We start from the raw sequence: 23,408 nt of genomic DNA, 5'->3' as shown, positions 1-23,408 counted from the left end.
CTACTTTCCATCTTTTTATCCCATGTAGTTGTTTTGAACACTCAGGGTGGCTGCAATCAGCACCACGAGTCAAGACCAGATTGCCATTCACCGGTCTTCCTCAACAGATGTCCTTCACTCAACCACCAGAGGACAGCATAAAACTACGTACTCACCAACCTTCCACTCAGGACTATAATAGTCAGCAAAAACATTACTTGGCCCTTTTTAACCATATAAGCTTTGAAAGTATTGATGACTAAAAGCTTCTGTAAAAGGTAAAGACCTTTTTGTTCAACAAGGCCTTTTAAATTCGGATCCAATTTTTAACTAATTTTAAAATGAGTTTTTACGCTGCTTCATATTGTTATTTTGTATTTTCTTTTCACCTTTTTTTGTCTGTTATGATTTAATTGTTATGTTTTTATGTATCAATAAATCCTCTGTTGTAAGCCACCCAGAGAACAATTTGTTATGGGGCAGCTAACAAATAAAGTGTTTTTTAAAAATTAAATATTATTATTATTATTATTATTATTATTTTGCTTTCCTATAGCGAGCAGCGCTACTAAGCGGCATAGATTCTTTCAGAACAGCCATCATTTGCAAACTCACCAGCAAAGATAGAAACAGCGCCATCTCGCTGGGGTCTTTTATCCCCAGCATCCCCTAACCCCCCAGCCACCTAATGGCGCAGCATAGAAATGACTTGACTAGCATGTATGTTTCCCAGACTATGGGAAACGCCGTATCAGGCAGCAGCGATCTAGGAAGATGCTGAAAGGCATCCTCTCATCCTGCGTGGGAGGAGGCCATGGTCCACCCCTCCTGTATTCTACCAAGAAAACCACATGGCTCTGTAGTCACCAGGAGTCGACAGCGACTCGACGGCACACTTGACCTTCAACCCTACCCCTGGTATCTATGTACAGCCAATTTATGCTTTCCCTAAAATTCTCTTGCCTCCATTTGTGAGATGTTGCAGATTCTCCCACACCTCTGGGATCTATTGGAATTATTCCTCTAGAACCGGGCCGCTCAGTTATTAACCAACCCTCACAGCTCTACCTGACGAGTGGCCAGCCTGCAAGCAGGCCGGAGGCAGCTGCATCTTGTTCATTGCCCCCCGGGAACTTGTTAGGATGGGCTGCTCCCCGTTCCACCCAAACTCAAGATTTGGACAGTGAAGGGTCGCTATCCATCACTGCATAGCTTGCAGCCTTGTTGACGAGTGTTGTGCAGAGGGACCCATTCAGACAAGAGTATTTGTGCCTGCGTGGACCCACCAGCTGTCCTCCCCAAAAGTCCGCTTTTCAGACCAGTAGAGGCACCTCGAGACAATTTCATCACCAGCAAGCGGTTCCTGTGCCCAGTTCCTTATCACTTCTGGTCTTGCACCATCCACGGCGGGTGTGGATGAGCCGACGGTACCAACAAGCCTCGAATCAAATTCCGAGGAGGAGTTTGGAGACCGACAGAGGTGAGGGAGGAGAGCTGGTCTTGTGGTCGCAAGTATGAATGCCCCCCTTTGCTAAGCAGGGTCCACCTCGATTTGCATTTGGATGGGGGACGACGTGTGAGTGCGGCAAGATATGCCCCTTAAGGGATGGTCCCAGCTTCACTCCTGGCAGCATCTGCAGGTGGCGTTGGGAGGATGCTGGACTAGAGAGGCCTTGAGCCTGATCCAGCAGGGCTGCTTTTAGGTTCTTAGGAGAGATTCCTGCCCGCAACCTTGGAGAGCTGCTACTAGATCAGTGCAACAATACTCCACTAGACGGCCCAAGAGTGCATCTCTGTATAAGGCAGCTTCCTATGTCCCAACACAAGGGATGGGGCCAGCGGTCAGTGGGAGAGCATGCAGAAGGTCCCAAGTTCAACCACTGGCAGCATCTCCGGGTTGGACAGCGGGAAAGCCGCCCGCCGGAACCCCTGAAAGAGTTGCTACCAGCCAGTGCCGACAGGACGGAGCTAGATGGACCAAGGGCCTGACTTGGGATAAGGCAGCACCCCATGCTGGGGGGCAGACCTCCAGGAGGCACGGACCCCGCAGGCTGCCCTGGCAAAGGGAGCAAGCACAAAGGGGTCACGGCTGGCTGGCAAACGAATGCCGTCCCTGGGGAAGGAGAGGCAGAATCCAACGCGGGGCCTGGCCTGGAGCAGCCTGCTGGCTCCCCTGGCTCTCGGAGGCTTTGGAGATGCCAGCCTGCATTAATGCCTCCTCCGCCGTCCCTGTGTGTTCATGTCCCCCAAAGGACCGGCCAGCTCAAGATGCCAGACACACACAAAAGGAGGCCGTTGCAGAGGACCATAAAAGGAAGCGGCGCTCTGGCAATGCCGCACATCTCTAATGAGCCCGAGGATGTGGAGTCGCATGCAGATCAGGCCGGCCCCTCCAGGACACCGTTGCCAGCCAGAGCCTCCTCCCTCCTCCAGAGGAGGAGGAGGAGGAGGAGCACACGCGGTCCTGGGGCGCTCAGAGTGCCCTCGCTGCAGCAAGACTGACCCCCAGCGAGCCCTCTCACAGGGATTGCCAGCGGCTGCTCACTACAACTCCCAGCATCCCCAGCTGCAACGGCCTTTGGCTGGGGATTGTGGGAGTTGTAGTCCACAACATCTGGGAATCCCTGTTAGAGGGAATGCTGCCGGCAATCTCTCCATTGAGAGGAGAGCTGGTCTGGTGGTAGCCAGCATGACTTGTCCCCTTAGCTAAGCAGGGTCCACCCTGGTTTGCATTTGGATGGGAGATTACATGTGTGAGCACTGCCAGAGATTCCCCTCAGGGGATGGAGCCGCTCTGGGAAGAGCATCTAGGTTCCAAGTTCCCTCATGGCAGCATCTCCAAGAGAGGACAGAGAGAGATTCCTGCCTGCGACCTGGGAGAAGCCGCTGCTGCCAGTCTGTGAAGACAACACGGAGCTAGATAGACCAAGGGTCTGACTCAGTATACGGCAGCTTCCTCTGTTCAATTCCTCCCCTAGTGCTGCTTGCTGGAGGTTTGCCTTCCCAAGCAGGACCAGGAGGGCTCTGGAGGGTCTCTGAGCATCTCAGGCATGTATCATCCGTGGCCACTCTCCAGGCCGGCTCCCACAACCCCTACAGGGCGGACCCAGCGGAATCTGGAGGGCAGAGCTGTGGGTGAGGAGGGCACCGCAGAGACGCAACCCGGCTGTGCGGGCACAACCCATCTCTTCAGAGAGCAGCAATCCGGACAGGCCCAGGACTCCGGTTGGCTCCAAAGGTTGGAAGCACCTGGCACAACTCCGGAGAGGGAGGGCCTGTGTGCCTGTGCACGCGTGCAAGTGGACCTCCACTGCCCCCCCTCCTATCGTCTCTGCCCCCCAGGGGAAGGAGCCGCTTCCCTGCCTCAGCCTTCCCCTCCCCTGGCAGGAGGGCATGATTCACCTGCCCAGCACACACGCCTCCCTCCCGGGAAAACAGCACTCTTCCCAGAAAGCCAACTCCTCCTTGCTCAGGCGCACCCACACCCTCCAGGATGGTGCCGGAGGAGGGGAGTGCGTCCTGAGTCACCAGCAATCTCAGGGCAGGGCGACGCACTCCCGGGAGGCGGGTGAGGTCCCGGGGGAGAGGGCAGGCTCCTGGGAAGGGTGCACAGGGGAGGGGTCCCCCCCCATCACTCCCCACTCTGCTTCTTGGGTGCAGCAGAAGAGGGAGGAGCAATCCAGGCAAGGGCAGGCGCTGCTTGGCTGGAGGCGGTGGCAGAGCTGGGGGGGGGCATATCTTCGGGCTGCTGTGACTCATCTTGCTGGGACGGGGGGAGGGGCCCCGCCGGTCAGGCAGAAAAGAAAAGGGTGTCTCTCCCCCCACCCCGCTACCTTCCTCCTTGTATGTCAAGCTGGGGGGAGGGGGGAGGGCCGGCCTCTGTGTGAGTCAGGGAGGGCCTCTGGGCATGGACTCGGTCCGGCCAGCCACAGCCTGCCCACCGGACACCCACCAGGACAGCCAGCGCACAAGATCCCATTCAAGCCCGGCTGGAATTCCTGGGAACCGCCACGACTGGGAGCGGCCAAGTGCAAGCAGCCACCGCTGCAGGGAAAGCAGCCCAGGCCAGGAGGAGGAGGAGGAGGAGGAGGAGGAGGAGGAAGGCGGCAGCGGGGCCCACTGGCTAGAGCCAGGACCTGGAAGGGAGCTTCGAGCCCCCTGCGGCTGGTAGGGACAGCCTCCCCGAGGCAGAGAGGGGTGCAGCTTTTTCCCTTCTCTTCCCCCAAGGCTGGCTTCACAGGCCTGGAGGGCTTCAGAAGCAAAGCCCAGCCTTGGAACAGGCCACCTCTGAGCACGGACAGAGCACAGCTTGCAAACTGGGCTCCACAAGCAGGAGAGCTACCTCCGTGACAGGAGAGAGGACTGGCAGCTGTTCTCACTGGACAGTGGGGACTGGGAGAGGAAAGCTGGTCTTGTGGCAACCAGCATGGCTTGTCCCTTTTGCTAAGCAGGGTCCACCCTGGTTTGCTTTTGAATGGGAGACTAGAAGTGTCAGCACTGGAAGAGATTCCCCTCAGGGGATGGAGCCGCTCTGGGAAGAGCATCTCGGTCCCAAGTTCCCTCCCTGGCAGCATCTCCAAGAGAGGGCTAAGAGAGACTCCCGCCTGCAGCCTTGGAGAAGCTGCTGGCAGTCTGGGTAGACAATACTGAGCGAGATAGACCAAGGGTCTGACTCAGTAGACAGCAGCTTCCTAGGTTCCACGGACAGAGTGCTGGGCCAGGAAGACCCAGGTTCAAATCCCAGTTCAGCTCCCTGGGCAACCCTGGCTCAGTCACCATCTCTCAGTCTAGCCTCTCTCACAAGATGGTTGTAAGAAGAAAATGGGGTGGGGTGGGGTGGGGGGGCACAGAATCGTCCTGAGCTCCGTGGAGAAGAAATGCAACAAATAAAACACACACCTTCAAAGGACCTCCTATGAGCCTCTTTTTGCATCTGGGACACATTGAGAATCACAACTACAGCCAGGAATAGCAGCGTCCCTCCCCCAGACCACAAAGATTTGGAGGAGGAGGGATTTCCTCCTGGAACTGGCACAGCTGAAGCCAAGGAGACAGAGTTGTGTGGATGGCAAGGCGAGGTGCATCGAGAACCAGAGTGGCATAGTAGTTAAGACTGTTGGACTGGGGAGACCCGGGTTCAAATCCCCATTCAACTATGGAACTCTGGGGCAGCCATTTCTCTCTCAGCCTGACCTACCTCACAGGGCTGTTGTGAGGACAAACACCATAACCATGTACTCTGGGCTCCTTGGAGGAAAAGCGGGATATAAGATGCAAAAATAAAAATAAAGATAATAGAATAAAGCCGGGTCCTTTGGGGAGGGAAACCATCCTTGGAAGTCCCAGGCAGGGCTGAAGGCGGAGAATTCCAGCAGGCTGTGTGGGGCTGCCTGTGGGGCTGCTGCCCGGGCCGTTTTTCTGCCCACCCACCCCCAATTAGCGGCCTTCCCTGGGGAGACTCAGCCCTGGGTGGGCTGCTTCCACCAGATCAGAGCACCAGGGAGTAGAAAGCAGGCTGGCAGGGGATGATCAGGGAAGGGTGAAAGTGAGATGGGGAGAAGATGGAAAGGGGAGGGGGGAGGACGAGGGGGGCAATGGGGTCAAGACACACACACACACACACACACACACACACACACACACACACCTCGATGCTGCTTTGCAAAGGGGGGGGCTCCCACCTCAAAGGCATTTCCGAGGGGAGGGAGGTGAATTATGGATAACGCACCATCAAAGCAAGCCCACTATTCATCACAAGCGGGGGAAATGCATTATGCATTGGGAGAAGTCAATTAGGCACAGCAAGCAGCCCGCTGTCCTCTCGCCCCGGGGAGGCGGCTGCAACGGAGGGGGGTATGTGAAGCAGAGGATCTCTCCTCCCGCCCGCCCCCACCGGCTGATCCAGTCTGTGTACGAAAACGGGGACCTGTTAAAAAGCACAGATGTCCGGCAAGACACCCGCACGCCGCGGGGTGGAGCAGATTGCCCGCAGGGACCCTCGTGGCAGCTAGGATGAGCAGCAACAGCCCTGGACGGGCCACAGGAAACCTAAGCAGCGTTTTGACCATCAATTGTGCCAGAGGCAGTTGGCCAAGGGCTGCCGAAGTGTCTCTTCCACAGGCTGGGCCACCTTCCCCAGGGGAGCAGCCCTTCCGCGAGCCGCCCTTTGCCCATTTTACACAGAGGGGCCACATGAGCGATCTTCAAGGGGCGATTCTCTGGTCTTCAGCAGTGGGGGAGCAACTGGGAGACTCCGACCCCAGCACCCCATCCCTTCAGAGGTGGCTGCTGGCGCCTACTTTAAGTCTCTCTTTTGACTGAGAGAGCCCTTTGGGGAGAGGGATCTGGCTGGTTACTTGTTTCTCTCTGTAAACTGCTTAAACCCCAGTGTGGCAACGGGGCCTGCAGGGCACTTTCCAGATTGCACGCTATACAACAGGGGTGAAATGCTTTGGCTTGGCAGGATCGTATCGAAATATAAAAAATGATCCCCAGAATCTCAAACTCCGACAACGGAAAATACAGCTCACTTTTTTGCAACGGACTTGCAATGTTGTAGTGCTATAATGGAAAAATAAAATCCAAAAGGCGGCATCAGAAATGTGGACAGCGCCCCTTCGCTGCCAGCGCAGGGACTGCAGTGTCACGACGCAGGCAGTGCAGAAGCACACTTAGCAGATCCGCCGTGACCCTGTGGCAGGGTTTCATCTGGAGAGCGCCCAGAGGAGAAGCCCCTGGAGGATCTGGCCCAGCTGTCCGGGGCTGGCGTTCCAGCTGGTGGGTGTCAGATGTGGAGCACGGCTTGACCCAGGCCACCCTGAACAGCGAGTGCAGCACGCCCATCCAGGCTGGAAGCGGGGAGTGGCAGCAGCAGGGCCAGAGGGGGAGCCCAGAGAGCAGGGGAGAGCCCAAGGGACTGAGACGTGTGTGTGCAGGAGCACAGAGAGAAACGCTCCCTTTCAAGCCGGCATCAGTATGATTCGAGGGCTGTGGGGAGTCGTCCCAGAGAGAGGGGGGGAGAGAGCGCCTTTCCAGGCAGGCTAGGAGCTTTACGTGGCCAGCCGGTGCTTCGGCATCGTGAACAATGACCAAGGAAGAGCTGGCCGCAGAGGGGACGCAGAGCCCAGCCGCTCCCTCCCGTGCAGCCCTCAGCAACCTCATTAGGATGCTGCAAAGGCGCTCCTCAGAAGCCAGCCCCCCTCCTCCCAGAAACCCCAACCAACCGATCAACAAGCCCCCCCCCCCCAGGCCCAGCAGCCCTTCCATCTGGCAATATCAATCAGCATCCCATTTGAGGCAGGCACCTAGAGCCTCCAGCAGTGGGTTATTCATCTTTGTTTGCACAGGGAGATCTCGCAGCAGGCCAAGCACTTCACCACCCTCCGTGCTCTTTCGCCGTCCTGAGAGGTTCGCGTTTCAATATTCAGGCTTGCACGGAGCCTCTCTAGCCGGGATAGGACGGGAACTCTGCTCTCTCAGGGCTCGGTGCAGGACAGCCCACAGGCTTAGAGGCCCTCCATTTACCCCGGGACTCTCCAGGCAAAGATGGAAAACAGCCAACGGGCATCTTATGGCGTCAGATCCGTGACCCATCCATCCCAGACCCCTCTGCTTTGACGTGCACGGAACCAGTTCGAACCAGTTCGAAGGCGGGGTGGATGACTTTAAGGGCAGGGGAGGGTGCATTTCCCCCACCACCACTCCCCCCCCACCAGTGCTCCATTGTAAATTGGTCTGGTGAGGTGTACCTCCCTGCCACACCCCACCTTTGAACTTCCCCACACCGGTATGGTGCACATCCTGACTCTATAGTCCCAGGCAGAAATACGAATACGACGAATATGTATATACCGCCTTTCAACCATAGTTCCCAAAGCAGTTTACATAGCTATAAATAAATGAGATGGATCCCTGTCCACAAAGGGCTCACAATCTAAAGAGAAACATAAGATTGACACCAGCAACAATCACTGGAGGGATGCTGTGCTGGGGGTGGAGAGGGCCAGTTGCTCCCCCCCGCTCAATCAAGAGAATCGCCACTTTTAGAAGGTGCCTCTTTGCCCAGTTAGCAGGGGGCTGCCGGCAAGGAGAAAAAGGCCTCCCTCATCACCGGCTGCGGTCTTTTAGCTGGAGATGCTGCCAGGGATTGGACCTGGGACCTTCTGGACGCAAAGCATGCTCCGTCCCTCAGCGACGCCCCCTCCCCTGCTGCAAAGTTCCAACGGGATGTCCCTCCCAAGAGCCGCTCTGCACAATTACAGAAATCCCAACCGCAAGGCAAAGGTGAGGATTTTGCCCTCTTCCTTCCACTCCTGCCCGAGAGCTCACATGCACCAGAGGAGGAGATCAAGTGGGCATGGAAGTGACCCTGAAGACGGCTGCTGCGGCTCATCTGAATGGGCCCAGGAGAGCCTTCCCCGAGATGTCTCCATCTCTCAGACTCTGAGATCAGGGGTGGCTCTGCCATGAGGCAGAGTGATGGGGCTGCCTTAGGCGTGGGGTGTACCGGGCGGCTGCGTGTGCTGGCACCTCTCCCCACCTGCCTGCTGCCACCACCCCCGTTATGGAGTTGCCCCCACTTCCCCCACGCCAGCCTCGTCTTCCAGGACACGCTCCGTCTCCCGGCCCTCACCACTGCTGGCTGTTGCAAGCCAGGCGGCATCTATCCAGCTTTGCCCACCGTCCTGTTTTCCTTGCTGCTCTCTCCTCCGTTTCAGGAGGAGTCAAGGACAGATCGGTTTGGTGCTGGGGGAGACAGCAGGAGGGAGAGCGTGCTGGCGGGGGTGGTCAAGCAGCAGCAGCAGCAGCAGCAAGGAGAACTGGACGGGCAAGCCGGCGAAGCTGGAAGAATGCGGCCCGACCTGCAGCAAGAAGGAATGCCACGTCCTGGGAGGAAAAGACAGGCCTGGGAAGGCGAAAGCAGCAAGTGGGGAGGAGGCAGACGTGGCGCCTTGACTCCTGCCTGTGGGGCAGGGCGCCATGTTGCACTTGGGTGGTGAGCAGAGAGCCCACGGAGTCCAACTCCCCGCCCCAAAGAGCTGGCATCCTGCCCAGCCCACAGCACTGAGGGGCTCACCTCTCCCTTCTGGACGGTCATGGACTGCCGCCTGGGCGTGATCTCCTCGTTGATGCTGGACAGGAAGTTCTGGGAGATCCGGAGGGCATCCTGGAGAAGCAGGTAGTCTGGGTGGCTGGAAGGCGTGTGCTTCAGGAGGTCCTGCACCGTGGACAGAGAGAAGGGAAGAGATGGGTGCACTCCGAGGGAAAGGCGTGCGTTTGGTTTTTATGTGGCTGTCCTGTTCTTCCTCCAAAAGGAAAGCAGGGTGCCATGCATGGTTATGCTTATCCTCACAACCACCCTGCAAGGTGAGCTAGGTGGACCAGTTAGTGACTGGCCCAGAGTTACCCAGCGAGTTTCAAAGCCGGATGGGGGATTCGAACTTGGGTCTCCCCAGTCCTAGTCCAACACTCTAACACCATGCAGGAATGCAGCAGGCACTCCACTGAGTTTCATGAGGCAGGCTTTTCTGGACCCCAGGGGGATGGCGGGGGGAGGGAAACATGGGCCTGTGGAACTCCTCCCTCCTCATGCTTGGAGGGAGCAGCAGGCAAGGGAGCTCTCTTGCAGTCCCCAAGCTTGCAAACCCTTCATCATCATCATCACCACCACCACTACTATTGTTCATGGTTCCTTGCAAAGGAACTTAGCCAAAAAGAGAGGGCCCGGCCCCAGCAAGCTTCCCTTTCCAGATTTCAGCCGCTGGGAAGGGAAAGGCAAGGCCAAGGGAACCCACACCGATTCCCGCCGGCCGGCCATGGTGGCTCCTGCACGAGCACAGTGCCAGTCGCAGCCAGAAACCCCAAGAAGCATGTGGGAAGTGACTTACGTGAAGGACGAGAGTGCTGCGTGTGACTCGGTCCACCGGCTTGTACAGGAGAGCTGTGGAGAGCAAGTCGCCGGATGGAGAAAGAAATACAGCCCCCACCACCATGCACCCCCACCCCCAGCCAAACCTCAGGGCTTTGCACCCAGCAGTTAAGAACCAAAAGGACTTTGCACAGGGAAAGCCAAGACACTGGCTTGTGAGAGACAGCTGGTCTCGTGGTAGCAGGCAGGACTTCTCCCCTTAGCGAAGCAGGGTCTGCTCTGGTTGTATATGAATGGGAGACTACATGTGAGCACCATAAGATACTCTCCTTAGGGGGATGGAGCCACTCTGGGAAGAGCAGAAGGTCCCAAGTTCCCTCCCTGGCAGCATCTCCAAGAGAGGGCTGGGAGAGATTCCTGCTTGCAGCCTTGGAGAAGCCGCTGCCAGTCTGTGATGACAGTTCTGAGCTAGATGGACCAAGGGTCTGACTCAGTAGAAGGCAGCTTCCTACGTTCTTTTTTTAAAGCAGGACTGGTGCACATAGCCATGAAGAAACCACCCTTTGGGGCACCAGAGGGGCCACGTGGGGGACTGTGCATGCTCTGTATCAGATCCTGCTCTTTCCTCGATTTCTGGCCAAGAAATCTACATTTGGAAAGATGCAAGAGGCGTAACTCTGCACAATCTGTTTCGCTTTCAAAGAGCAAGGAGGAGCTCAGAACCACACGATCTGAAGGTTGCACCTCTTCTCTTTTTAAAATCTGTATACTCGGGGGTGGGGAGAGGGATCCTGCCGAGTTTCCAAATCAAGAACAGAGGCCTGAGGCATTACTCACTTTCCAAGGAGTTTTTCATCGTCTGGTCCTTCGAGTCCTTGGTGCTCCTAGCCCTGAGATTCTAGAAACGGGGAGAAAGAACCCAAGCGGGGTTAGTTTGCCCCGGAGTGCAGCATGGAATTGCAAGTTGCACCCCTGATCACTGCAAATGAACTCCAAAGCCATTTCATTGGACCAGCACAGGAAACAGTGACCCACTGGCGATGGCCTCTAGAAAACTGCAGTGGCCACGTGGCCTATGCCAGGAAAAGAACATAGAAAGCTGACAATCTGACAGTTTTTGAAATCTGACAATTTTTAAAAAGTCTTTAAAGACGCATCTGTTCACCCAGGCTTTTAACGGATACTGTTTTGATTGTTTTTAATGTTGTTTTAGAATATTGTTTTAAAAATTTTAAATTGTTGTTTTGTTTTTGTTTTTAACTAATGTTTTAATGTTGCTTTTATCTTGTTGTAAACCGCCCAGAGACGTAAGTTTGGGGTGGTATAAAAATATGTAAAATAAATAAAAATAAGGCTAGCATTTCAGGCAAGGAGCAGCTGGTTTGGCTCCCCAAGCAGAACCATCTAGGTGCCTCCAGATCTAACACCACAAATTTTCTTATTGAAGGCCCAGGTGGGGGGGGGGTGTTGCTCTCAGTATCTGCAATCGGAAAGAGACAATCCTGGCAGCTGTGATGGCCCTCCAACAGGACCTCCAGTGACTGTTGCTGGTGTCTAGCTTATGTTTCTTTTTAGACTGTGAGCCCTTTGGGGACAGGGAGCCATCTTATGTATTTATTATTTCTCTGTGTAAACTGCCCTGAGCCATTTTTGGAAGGGAGGTACAGAAATCGAACTAACAACAACAACAACAACAACAACAACAGCCCCACCTTCAAAAGGAAGGCAGAACTCCAGGTGTCTCTACACAGAACATGGGGCGGTCTCAAATCTGCAGTAGGCTCCTCTCTTGCCCCCTGGGGAAACTGCCTCATCACCTTGTGTCCTCTGCACTGGAAGAGGAGCGCGCTCCACTTGAGGCTAATGAAGAGGACGGAGGAGGGCGCCTGCTACTCAAGGCCGCCTCTTCACAAGGCGCTCGCCTCCCGCCTAGGCACTGCGAGATCCAAGCATCATCCCACTCCTGGGTTGACAGGATAGCGTCGCTGGCACAGTCCAAAGCCATCCCAGCCAAGGAGGCCTGCTCCGGGGAGATTCCTCCACAGCTGGGCGCTCCTCCTCCGCCGCCGCCGCCGCCATGCTGAAGGCTCCATAGTGGAGACTCCGACACGAGGGGACAGCGATGTGCAGATCACGGGCCTGCAAGACAGGTGGGCCCCACCACCACCCACGGCACCCAACCCGCTGGGACCGCCTCCTCTGCAAGCTCCAGCGGGCCAAGGCTGGAGGGAGCATCCCTGCGCATTAGCCAGGCGCGCGCCTGAGCATCGCAACATTACCTCGGAGATTTCCGCGAACTGAGCGTTGGCCTGACAACACTTCTCTGCCGTCTCCATAGCAACCTCGTAGTTATCCACGAAGGCCCGATACACGCCCAGCTGGCTGGCCTGCAGGAAGCAAACGAGAGATGAAACCAACGCCAAAAGGCTGGGGCGGCGGTGGGGGGAAGGAGGGGAGGAGACGGCAGCTGCTGACTGCAGCAGCGGTCAGCTCGAGAGGAAGGGAGTGGAGGGCCCGCCACTGCCACGTGGGATGGGACAGAAACAGAGGGCTGCCTCCCACCTTGCGAAGTCTGTGGGGGTCGATTTCCCTGCAAGTAGGGAGGGGAAAGGTGGGGGCTCAGTTCCCCACAAGCAGAGAGGCTGCCCAGCCTGGCTACACCTCCCTCCGCTTTCACCACTTCCTCAACTGTTGGAACAGGTGCCAATATCCGTATCGGAGATGCCGGTTCACGGGACGAGCCGCACTGCTCATTTGCCACGGCCCCCTCCTGCCTCCCCCAGAGGATTCAGCCCGGCGGAAGTGGCCCAGAGCCCAGGGACCGACTTCTGCGCCCGTCCCTGCACATCTGCAGCACAGACCTCAAAGCTCAGCCACAACCCAAATGCCCCTTTTTAGCTGGGAGCAGAGAGGGACGCAAGGGAGAGCCAAGCACAGAACCACAGGCGGAAAAACTAAGCCCCTGCGTTTCCTGCCTCCGTAGCACCAACGGAAAAACCACAGAGCCCAGCCCCAGTGGTAACCAAGCACAGGCCCACTGAAATTACAAGGGAGGCAATGCAGGGTAGACCTTAGGAGAAATTTCCTAGCCCAAACCGGCCAGTGGGGTTCGGCTTGACTTCAAGCCAAGCCGGACCAGTTCAATGATGAACCAGCTCAAGGCTGAGCCAGTTTGCACATCCCTGCTCTGAGCTCCTTAGATCAGGGATCCTCAATGTTAGGCCCCCAGATGTTCTTGGACTTCAACTCCCATAATCCCCAGGCCCAGTGGCCTTTGGCTGGGGATTATGGGAGTTGAAGTCCAAGAACGTCTGGGGGCCCAACGTTGAGGATCTCTGCCTTAGATGATACCAAGGACAAATTACGAACACTAAAATTCCTTATTTTTTAATCCTGCCTTTTCTCCACGGAGCTCAAGACAGTGCATGCAGTCTCCACGTGCACACCCCGTGAGGTGGATCAGGCCCCAAAGCTGTCAGCTAGCCCCAAGTCCCTCAGTAAGAGTTTCTTGGTTAGAATGGAATTTGAACCCGGGTCTTCTCAGTTCAAGCCCATCCCCTCTCCCCTGTGCACTCAGCCAGGGCTGCATAACTTTGGCAGTCTTGCAGCTGTTGGCCTACAACTCCCATCACCCCTGACTACTGACTGCTGTGGCCAGGGATGATGGGAGTTGTAGTCCAAAACCAGATGGTGGGTCGAAATTATTCAGCCCTGCATGGGATCACCTGTGGGGAAGTGCCCATGGGAAGAGTGCAAAAGAAGGAGATCAGAATGATCGCGCGAGGGAGACGGTGGAGGCGGCGATGCTGCAGCAAGGCACCCAGGAATGCTGGAATAAGCCCCTCTTAATCACTGCGACTTAGCACTGATCTCGTTTGCTGACTTGTAAATAGCAGCCACAGTTAGTGCCAGAGAGCAGAAGGACCCAGCCCAGGAAATCCCTGGGCAAATTCCAAGCATGACTGAACGCTCACAGCCACCTCTGTGCTGCTGCACCACCACCAGGCGCGCTGCAAACACGGGCCAAACACGAGTTCCTGCACAGAAGAGGCAGGAACATCAGCCCACGGAAGGAAGATGCTCATGTTGGGCTGAAAAGGTGCCTCCGCAATCCCCCCACGCAGCCAGGGCCTCCCTCGAGCTGCTCCGTTTCAGGCACGAGATAAAATTTCAGCCTAGTTCTGGGGTCAGGTCTGATTTGGCCTCCCAACATGACTGCAGCTCATTTAGGAAGACAAAGAAGAGAAGAGAAGGACCCAGCTAGCCTCTTGCTACCCAGACATGGGCACAGTGAGCAGTCTGCGGTGAAGGGCTCTCAAGACCTGGACCCCCTCGACGGCCTTCCTTGGAAGTCTCTGGGCAGCTGGGCAGGCCTAGCCTCTCCCTTCTCAAGCAGACAGAGGGGAGGCAGATGTTGACATTTGGATGCCCCGGAGGAACTGCACTCTCCATGCCTCTAGCCCTTTGCCACGGAATTTATCCTCCAGCCGGAAGAACCAAAGGCACCTCTGGAATGCACATCCCCCCCACCTCCTTTAAAAAGGCTGAAAACAAATCGGAAGAAAAAGAAGAAAAGCCAGAAGAGGTGGCTGGAACGCTTCCCTTCCACAGCTGAACTTCTGGGGAGGGATATCCTATGGATTCGTAGACTTAAACTCCGTTTTTCCTATAAATTACAGCCCAGACCAGCTAATGGTGTAAAAACAGACAGACAAATGCCGACATAAACCAAAGCACTGCACTAAAAATGCAACAGACAAAATGCAAGACTTCCTTTGGCTGATGGAAGGAATCAAGAGGACTTGTGAAAAAGAAAAAGGTTTTGGTCCGAGGGTGCAGTGTCCATCATAGGACAGCTTCCTATGCTCAGTCGAATGTGCTGAGAGTGTCTCCTGGCTTAAACTCTGCAAAAAGTGCAGAAATGTGGACTTGCTCTTTCCATAGCAGGCCAACAAGTCCCCCTGGCCCAGTGGGGTTCTAGATGCCATTGGGATGACTACAACTCCTCCAAACATCTCCACCGTTGGTCATCATGGCTGGGGATGGTGGGAGTTGTAGTTGGGGGCCCACGTTTGCCCCATGGGAGTTTCTGGTGTGCGATTCCAGAATGCAGATGTTTTAGCAAGGGCCTCTCAAATTCTCTTCTGAGAATGGTTAACACAAGCACACTGCGTTAACCTCTTCTAGGAAAAAAGATAAAAACCGGAGAGCTCCAGGCAGGGGGATTTCTCAACCTTCCTGCTTCAGGAGGAGCCTCAAACCCCTGGCCTGAAGAAGCATTACAAGATGCCGTAGATATGAAAAACAAGCCCCAAAATTACATTCTTCACCCCTGCACCCTTTCACACACCCCAGCAGCCAGCAATACAGATCTGTGCTCCTTCGTCCTCATGCGCCTCAGACTAAGATGCAAGAGGCCCTCGAGGCACTATCCAGGAACAAGGGGCAGGGCTTCTGTGCCCCCCACCCACCCACCCACCCAGAGGCACAGAGCAGAGCTGAAGCTGGCCACCGATGCTGTGTGCAGGGCCAGTCTCACCTCTGCCACTGCGGGGCTGCCTGTCAGGCACATCCGCTGCTGCTCGGGGTGCCTGCTGCGACCCAGTCCTGGTTCCGTTGGTTTACCTACATCGTGTTTCCTCCTGGCCTGCATCGGCCCCGCTGGTGACATGGCGGTCGAGGCAAGCCCACCCGCTGCCCCCAGGAGCAGCAGAGAGGAGCAGGAGGGCTCCAGGGGCCCGTGGATTGGGTGGGGAGGGGGCAGAGGCTGCAGGGGCCGAGTGCACCCATGGGAGGAGACCGGGGGACTGCGGAGTGGGTGGGCTCACCAGCTTCTGGAAGAGGTCCCCCACCCTCTGCTGGTGGCTCCACTGCTGGACCCGCGGGAAGAGTCCGTCGTAGAATTCCTTGTGGATCTCGTAGAGTTCTGGTACTTTGAAGAAGATGGTCTCGATCTGCTGACCCGTCAGCACCGGCTGGGAGGTGGTGGCAGCCGCTTTCAGGGGCTTCATCGGCTGAAAAACACAGAGGTAGAGCACCTTTGCATGGGCCCCCAGCCAGCAGGCGGGCACACTGGGGGCTTTCCGGGCCCAGTTCGCCCTGCTGGGGCAACAGGGCAGCTCATTCAGGGATCCCCAGCCCCATTGGGGGATGCCAGAGGTCCTGGTCAACTGCTAAGCATCCCCCAAATCAAGTCAAGTTTAAAAGTCCAGCCTTTTAAAAATGAAATGCACCCCTTGCATCACAAGCCTTCAGCTCGGGTACCCCATAAAGATTTTTCAGTAAGAGCATGTGGATATAAACTCAAACACTGCTGTGAGGAGACGGGCTACTCCAGTCGTGGGTTTCCATGCAGAAGGAGTTGCTCACAAGCAGTCTTACTGAAATGAATGGGACGACCCCGACGAGTACAGTCCTCGTCCCGCTAATTTCAATGGGAGCACTCAATGCTAAAATTCTGGAAGCCTGTCAGTCAGACTGAGGGGAGGGGGTTGCACACAGCCAGCCAATCAGGAGCAGAGGAGGGTGGGCTTCACTCTCCGCCCTCCCCTTCTGCAGCGGACAGATCGCTGAGAAGTCTGCAATCCTCAGATGGGGAAGAAATAGTGTGGATGCAGCACGGAGAACCAGAGGGGCTCCGAGTACCCCAAGGGAGCCCCTCAAGGAGCCCCTGTTGGAACCCCTTGATGTAAGGCATCAGACCAGGCAGTCATCTCGGGTGTATTTGGGGTGCCATGAAAGGGGGCAGGGTGGGAGATGCTGACCCCCCACCAAGGACCACAACCAGCTGGGGCACTCCCCCACAGAAGAACCACTGATAAGAGAGGCCTGCAAGAGCACCCTTCCCAACGGGGCCCGTGCAAGCGTGCTCTTTGATCCCTTGGCTTCTTTGCAGCAAGGTTTGCACAGCCAAACGTCCTGGCAAGTTTTGCATCTTATTCATAACTTCTTTGTGAGAGGGCCTTTGTGGGTGGTCCTCTTGCGTTTTTCCCCCCGTCGCAACCCACATTATCTTCAGCTGGCCTGAAAACAAAGCCTTCAAAGCCCAGCTATCCAACTTGCACCTCCCGAGAAGCCCTTACCAGCAAGAGAGCTTCAAGGTGGCTTAGATAGGTTTCCTCACTAGCCAAGATTCCAGACAGGACCCATTTCCTCATCTCCAAGCCCTTCTCCAAGTCCGTCTCATTCTAGAGAAAATGAACCAACAAGGAAAACAAATGGTTAGGACAAAACGAAACATACGGGTCTCTCTAGCCACTGGGTGAGGCAGCGTGATGTGATGGCCGGGTCAAGGAGGTTCTGTTGAGCTGCTACTCCACACTGGAACACATACCAAGTCAGACCCTTGGTCCATCTACCTCAAGATTCTCTACCCAGACTGGCAGCGGCTTCTCCAAGGTTGCAGGCAGGAGGAGTCTCTCTCAGCCCTATCTGGAAATGCGGCCAGGGAGGAAACTTGGAAATTTAATCTGCATTCCAGCGGGCAGGTGCTCTTCCCAGAGCGGCCCCAGCCCTGGAGGGGAAGATCTTACAGAGCATGTGCATGGAGTCTCCCATTCAAATGCAAACCAGGGTGGACCCTGCTCAGCCAGGGGACAATTCATGCTTGCTACCACAGGGCCAGGGCTACCTAATGGCACAGCGGAGAAGTAACTTGCCTAGGGAGCAAGAGGTTGCTGGTTCGAATCCCCGCTGGTCTGTTTCCCAGATCATGGGAAACATCTGTATCGGGCAGCCGTGATATAGGAAGATGCAAAAAGGCATCATCATCTCACATTGTGCGGGAGGCGGCAATGGCCAACCCCTCCTGTATTCTACCCAAGACAACCACAGGGCTCTGTGGGCGCCAGGAGTCGACACTGACTCGAGGGCACAACTTTAACTTTACCGCAGGGCCAGCTCTCCGGCCCCACCCTTCCGACTCCCTTTCTTGCTCCGCTGACCTTCCCCCTCACCCCACCTTCCCTCTCGGGACTACTAGTCACCACAGACACAGCCATAATCTGTGGCAAGAGCCACCCAGGCCTCAGAGTCGGAGCCAGCGCATTGCACGGAGCAGATGGCTTCTCATGAACTTCCAAGGAAAAACGTGGAGGAGGAGGAGGAGGAGGAGCAGGGGAGGGCGGGGCCGTCGGCCTGCCGGAGCCAAGCATGACATTTCCAGCGCCCAGTACCAGGAGCACGGCAAGCATCCGTGTGTAACGTCCTCCCCAGCTGGATGGCAGACAAGAGCTTCCAACAGCCACCATGCTGGGTTTGTGCCAGCTGTCCCACGCTGCAACCCGAACCCAGACCAGCCTGAGCAGTTAGGACCCTCCTGTAGGTCGTCACATGCAGCCCAGAGCGTTTATGACCCGTCAGTCCAAGGCATTTTGCTGGCTAACCAGGCCGATGCTCCTTCCCCCCTTGCATGCCCTGAAGGCCACCCCGGAACGCCACTGACAACACAGATCACACACAGGACCGGCTCCCTCCTGAAGCCCATTCCCAAGAGCTGGGGATGCTTTTGATGGGTTTCAATTACTCATCATTTGGGGCCTGTGGATTTGAGATCTGCGGACAGAGGAGGATTTTGTGCCGAAGCCCTCACTGGAACCTCCCTCCAGAAGCGGGGAGACACTCCTTCCCCCTGGGTGTGTTGAAAAGGAGCCCGGAGAAGCCTCTTCCAGGACTCCGGGAACGCATTTCCCGAAGCCGAGCAATTAGTGTGCTCCAAAGAGGCTTCCAGGAAGACTCACAGAAAGACCGACAGGCTGGAAAGGGGGTGTGGGAGGGGACGGCGGAGAGGTCTTAATGAGGATTCTTGCAACGTACATCATCATCTGGCAACTCGGGGCTTCTGTTTAATAAGCTGCCGAAGAAGCCGCGTTGCTTGAGTGACGGCGAGCAGGGACTGTTTTCTGCACATCCAGTCAGCTCTGCTTCGTGCGAGGAGGGGTGGGAGAGCCAACATTATTTATAACCACCCAATGGAGTGCGTGCCAACCTCTGCTCAGGAAGGGCTTGAACATTCAGGCAAAACCATTTAGAAACAGCCGAGAACAAGGAGCAGGAGGAGGAGGAGAGAGGCAGAGAACAAGAGAGGGTGGGCGGAAGAGAGAGCCAGAGCCAGCCACAAGCAGGTGACCTTGGGATGGAAACCAGAGGGCGGGGAGCAGGGAGGGAGAGCCAAGAGGCCCGATCCGAGCAAGGGCATCGCTTGAGGGGGGAGCTGGCGGACCAAGCACGGGAGCCCCAGGCGGCAACCCTGCAGACAGCCCGGCAAAGCTTCCCACCTGGCCTTGCCTTCAGCATGAAAGCAGGACCGCAGCCTTCCAGGAAGGAAAGCGCTGCCAGGTGCAGGAGCCTGGGCTGAACAGGGGAAGCCGCCTCCTACCAAGTCCGGCCCTTGGTCCACCTCGCTCAGTGTTTTCCACACTGACTGGCAGTGGCTCTCCAGGGTTCAAGGAAGGAGTCTCTTTCTGGGAGACGCTGCCAGGGATTCAACCTGGCACTTTCTGCCTGCCGGGCAGATGCCTTCCGGCTGAGCTACAGCCCCATCCCCGAAGGGAGTATCTTACAGCAGACAGGAAAGTTGGGGGAAAGAGAGATAGCGTGCCCCCAGGCGGCTTGGCAGAAAATCCAACATGGGGTTTTGTATGAAAGGAGCGAGTTCCGTTCTGAGGTTCTGATAAATGCCAGGGCTAAGCATGAGCTCAGAGGCAGCCTGGGCCTCAATTCTAGTGTCTGTCCACTCTCTCCAGCCCATTTATTTTGCACCTGGCTCCAATTGGGGGCGTAAAAACCCCCACCAAAAACCAAAAGGCGAATCCCACCATCTTGGAGTCCCTCTATCAGCTGAATGACAGCGTATAACATCTAAGAGATAACAAACGTCCAGCATTCATGCCTGATCTGGATGCTGGACAGGAGGCCAGGCTTGAGGGAGGTGCCTGCCCGGCGGCACAAGCCCCCACCCCCAGAACTAGACTGATTCTTCCGGCAGTACTCAGCATGGCTGCCCCTTTTCTGCCGTCCTCGCTGGCCGGGCACTTGGAAGGCAGGAAGGGATTCGCCAGCAGATTCGTCATGTTTCCAGAACCAGCTTGGCCGCCTGCTGCTTCCTTCCTGGATGGGATGCACGGACTAGCTCCTGGCAGTGCTGGCGTGGGGCCACCTTTCCAGAGTGCCACCACCCAGGGTGTGGCCGACTTGGCACAGGTTGCTCCGAAAGGCTTGTTTTCCTCTGCCCTGGAGGAGCCAAAGGGCCTCTCTCACAACAGCTGCCTTTTTCCAGAGGTGGCTCATTCCCCAGCTTGCATGCAGGAGCTGCTGCCCTCGGAGGATGTCTCGGCAGGCAGAAATAGGGCTTGAGACACACACAGAGGAGCGGCTGCGAGCGCCGCGGCAGCCTCCTCCCCCACCTCCCACTGAACCAGACCCCCAGGGAAATTAAAAGGCCCGGCTTCTAGCTGGAGCTGCAGCTGATGAGTCGTAAAGCAAAAGCCCCTACACAACAAAGGTAAGCGGCAGGGATGGGGCTGCAGATTAAAGGCCTCGCTAAAGACACCAGCAACTCCCTGCAGTGCACAAAAACCATACAGTGAGAGAGAAACAGAGAGAGACCGGAGTTGTGAATCTTTGCTTGCATCTTCTTCGCACAGTAGCTTGAATTTGCACACGCAGTTTGTTCAGGGAGAAGCCAAGCCTCCTAATTAAGGCGGCCTCCCTAACTGTCCCCACCAGCAATAACGGGACTTTAGAGGCAAAGCCAGAAGCATCCCTCCTACTGGAATGAGGCGACATGGTTTGAGCAAAACCGAATGACGGGACAGACAAAAGAAAGGACTCACTACTCACACCAGATGTAGTGATGGCTTCAAAAAGGGATCGAAGAGATCTTATCTGTGGCTCTTGGCTGTGGCAGCTAAGCCATGGCAGTATGAGGTTTTGGTTTGGGGGGGGGACAGTAGGGAAGAGCTCGTGCTTTCAGGTGCTACTTGTGGACTCCCCAGAAGCACCCAGCTAGCTTCTGTATGGAGGAGGAGTCTGGAGAAGACAGTCCTCTGGCCGGATCCTGCAGGGCTCCGCTGATGTTTCAGGCACTCTGCCCCAGCTCAGAGCAGGAATTCTGCGCAACCAAGGGGTTAGATTTCAACAACTACAAATATCTGTGCACCGCTTTTCAACAAAAGTTCTCAAAGTGGTTTACACAGGGAAAAAATTAATATGCTCCCCTGTCCCCAGAGGACTCACAATCTAAAAAGATACGCAAGGTAGAAATAAACAGTGGCCACTGGAGGGATGCTGTGCTGCGGTTGGACAGGCCCTGGGCAGTTTCAAGGATGCCGTTCACATTTCGGATGCCTTGTTTCGGATTTTAGCGCTGCGATTTAGTGCTATAATGTATGTCTGTTGCAAAAAAGTAGCTGTATTTTCCGTTGATTCTGGGGGTCATTTTCAATTCGATCCTGCCAAGCGGAAGCATCTTACCACGGTTGCAGCGGGTAATCTGGAAAGCGCCAAGGTGCCGTTCACATTTCCAATGCATTCTTTCGGATTTTATCCTTGCATTTTAGTCCTACAACGTTGCATGTGCATCACAGAAGAAATAGCTGTATTTTCCCATGGTAGGAAGGTTGTGTAAGCTATTTACATTTTCAAAACAACCCTGCCAAGCCAAAGAATTTTACTGCTGACCAGCGTGCAATCTGGAAAGCACCCTGGGCTTTCCAGATTACAAGAGCTCTACAACACTTTACAACAGCGGCAAAATGCTTCGGCTTGACAGGAGAAATATAGCGACTTTTATGCGATGCACATGCAACGTTGTAGCACTATAACACAAAGATAAAACCCGGAAGAAAGCATCGGAAATGTGAACGGCCCCTTGCTGTCAGCGCAGGGACTGCAGTATCACAACCCAGGAAGTACAGAAGCACACTTAACGGACACATAGTGACACTGTTGTAGCGTGTGATCTGGCTGCGATCCCCCTGCTAAACAGAAGAGAACCACCACTTGAGAAGGTGCCTCTTTGCTCAGTTAGCAGGGGGCACTTATTTCACCAGGTTTATTTATTTTATTTAGTACATTTGGGGCCGGGGTACCTGTTGGACTGCATTCGCCCATATGAAACTGCCAAGGCCCTCCGCTCGTCATCTCGGGCCCTGCTCGTGGCCCCGCCACTAACAGAAATCTGGTTGGCGGGGACTAGAGACAGGGCCTTTTTGGTTGTGGTCCCTCGGCTTTGGAACGCCCTCCCTGAGGAGCTTCGCCATGCTCCCTCCCTCCATGTTTTTAAAAAACATCTTAAAACACACCTTTTTAAAAGAGGCTTTTCAATGCTCCATTTTTATTTATTTTTTTGGTTATATCTGGTAGGTTCTTTAGCTTTTTATAATTTTCAGTTTTTAGCTTTTAAAATAACCTTTAATTTGAACCTCATAATGATTGTGGTTTTTAATCTGACAACTTTTTTTGTTTTAGTTAATTGCATTACTTTTATTGAAACTTGTGTCTATCTTATTGTTATGAGCCGCCTCAAACAGTAGTACACTGGAGGGGTGGGATAGAATTTTTAAAAAATAAACAAATAATCATGCATGTCCACGTATGCCCTCTCCTTCCCACAACCAGAAGTGCTCAGAGAGGAGAATTCCAGCTGCCAGTTTGGCAGGCCAAGGGCAAAGACAGCTTTCAGGAAAGTCAGACGCTGTTCAGCCAGATCAGCACGGAGCCTTCCTTTTCCTGGAACAACAGGTTGTGCCTGAAGGGACTCAAGACTCAGCAGCAGCCGATCCCACATGTCAGACACAGGGAGTGCGACGGAAGGAGGAAGCCGAACGGAGAAGAGCAGCAGCAGCAGGAAGAGAAACCACATGCCGGCCTAGGCAGATGCCACGGGTCACATCTGAGCCGCAGTGTTGGCCTTCCCAAGCATCTCAGTGGCCACCAGGAAGAAAAGCCAGTTGCTTAAAAGCGAGGTGGGCAACAAGCCAGCAAAAATCCCAGAAACCTGAGCAGGGGGCCAGATTTCGATTTCTGGCGACTGGGGCCTCCGTGTGGCTGTGTGTGCAGACAGAATTCTGCAAAATGGTAAAGAAAGGCAGAAAAAGTCCTGCAGATGAGAGCAATGGAGGCTGACTCTGTGGGTTTGCTGAATCCAAGAATGTTATCTTTACTCGAAGTCTGAGGCCAACATTTTGAACCGTAAATGCCAATGCATGAATCCCCCACACCAGGGGCACGGCTTCCATTGGACAAGGCGGGACGATTCCACTTGGGCCCACAGGGTTTGAGAGGCCCCCCCAAGCATGGGCGTAGGGTCCATTGGTCAAGGGTGCCCTGCAGCCGGGGAACACGAGCTATTTCCGAGCGTGCTGGGAAGAGGGCCCGGGCTTCCCTTCTCCTCCTCCCCCCGCCACGCTTCCTCTTCCCAAGCAACAGACCACCCCTCACCGCTCTGCCCAGCCCTGATCCACTGCCGCCACGGACAGCAACCCCCATGACATCAAGCCGGCACTGCTCCTGGCCACCCTCCTGCTCTGCACAGAAGGTGAGCCAGCAGAGGGGAGGGCTT

The 23,408-nt window shown here is 55.4% G+C and overlaps 1 protein-coding gene across 5 annotated transcripts in view; it reads right to left on the bottom strand.

Annotated features, from left to right (window-relative positions):
* Positions 1–23,408, bottom strand: part of BCR (BCR activator of RhoGEF and GTPase) — a 100,832-nt gene that overhangs the window by 30,221 nt on the left and 47,203 nt on the right. For all 5 annotated transcript variants that reach the window (XM_053280462.1, XM_053280463.1, XM_053280465.1 and 2 more), the window contains 6 exons: positions 16,930–17,034; positions 15,676–15,861; positions 12,127–12,234; positions 10,685–10,745; positions 9,867–9,919; positions 9,056–9,196 (listed from right to left, as the gene is read on the bottom strand). In XM_053280462.1, coding sequence (XP_053136437.1) covers positions 9,056–9,196; positions 9,867–9,919; positions 10,685–10,745; positions 12,127–12,234; positions 15,676–15,861; positions 16,930–17,034 — 654 coding nt within the window. The remainder of the gene's footprint in view (positions 1–9,055; positions 9,197–9,866; positions 9,920–10,684; positions 10,746–12,126; positions 12,235–15,675; positions 15,862–16,929; positions 17,035–23,408) is intronic.

Source organism: Hemicordylus capensis, chromosome 15 (genome assembly GCF_027244095.1).
Source record: "Hemicordylus capensis ecotype Gifberg chromosome 15, rHemCap1.1.pri, whole genome shotgun sequence".
Lineage (NCBI taxonomy): Eukaryota > Metazoa > Chordata > Lepidosauria > Squamata > Cordylidae > Hemicordylus > Hemicordylus capensis.
Note: the sequence above shows the minus strand (reverse complement) of the source record. Positions and strands in the feature narration are given on the sequence as shown.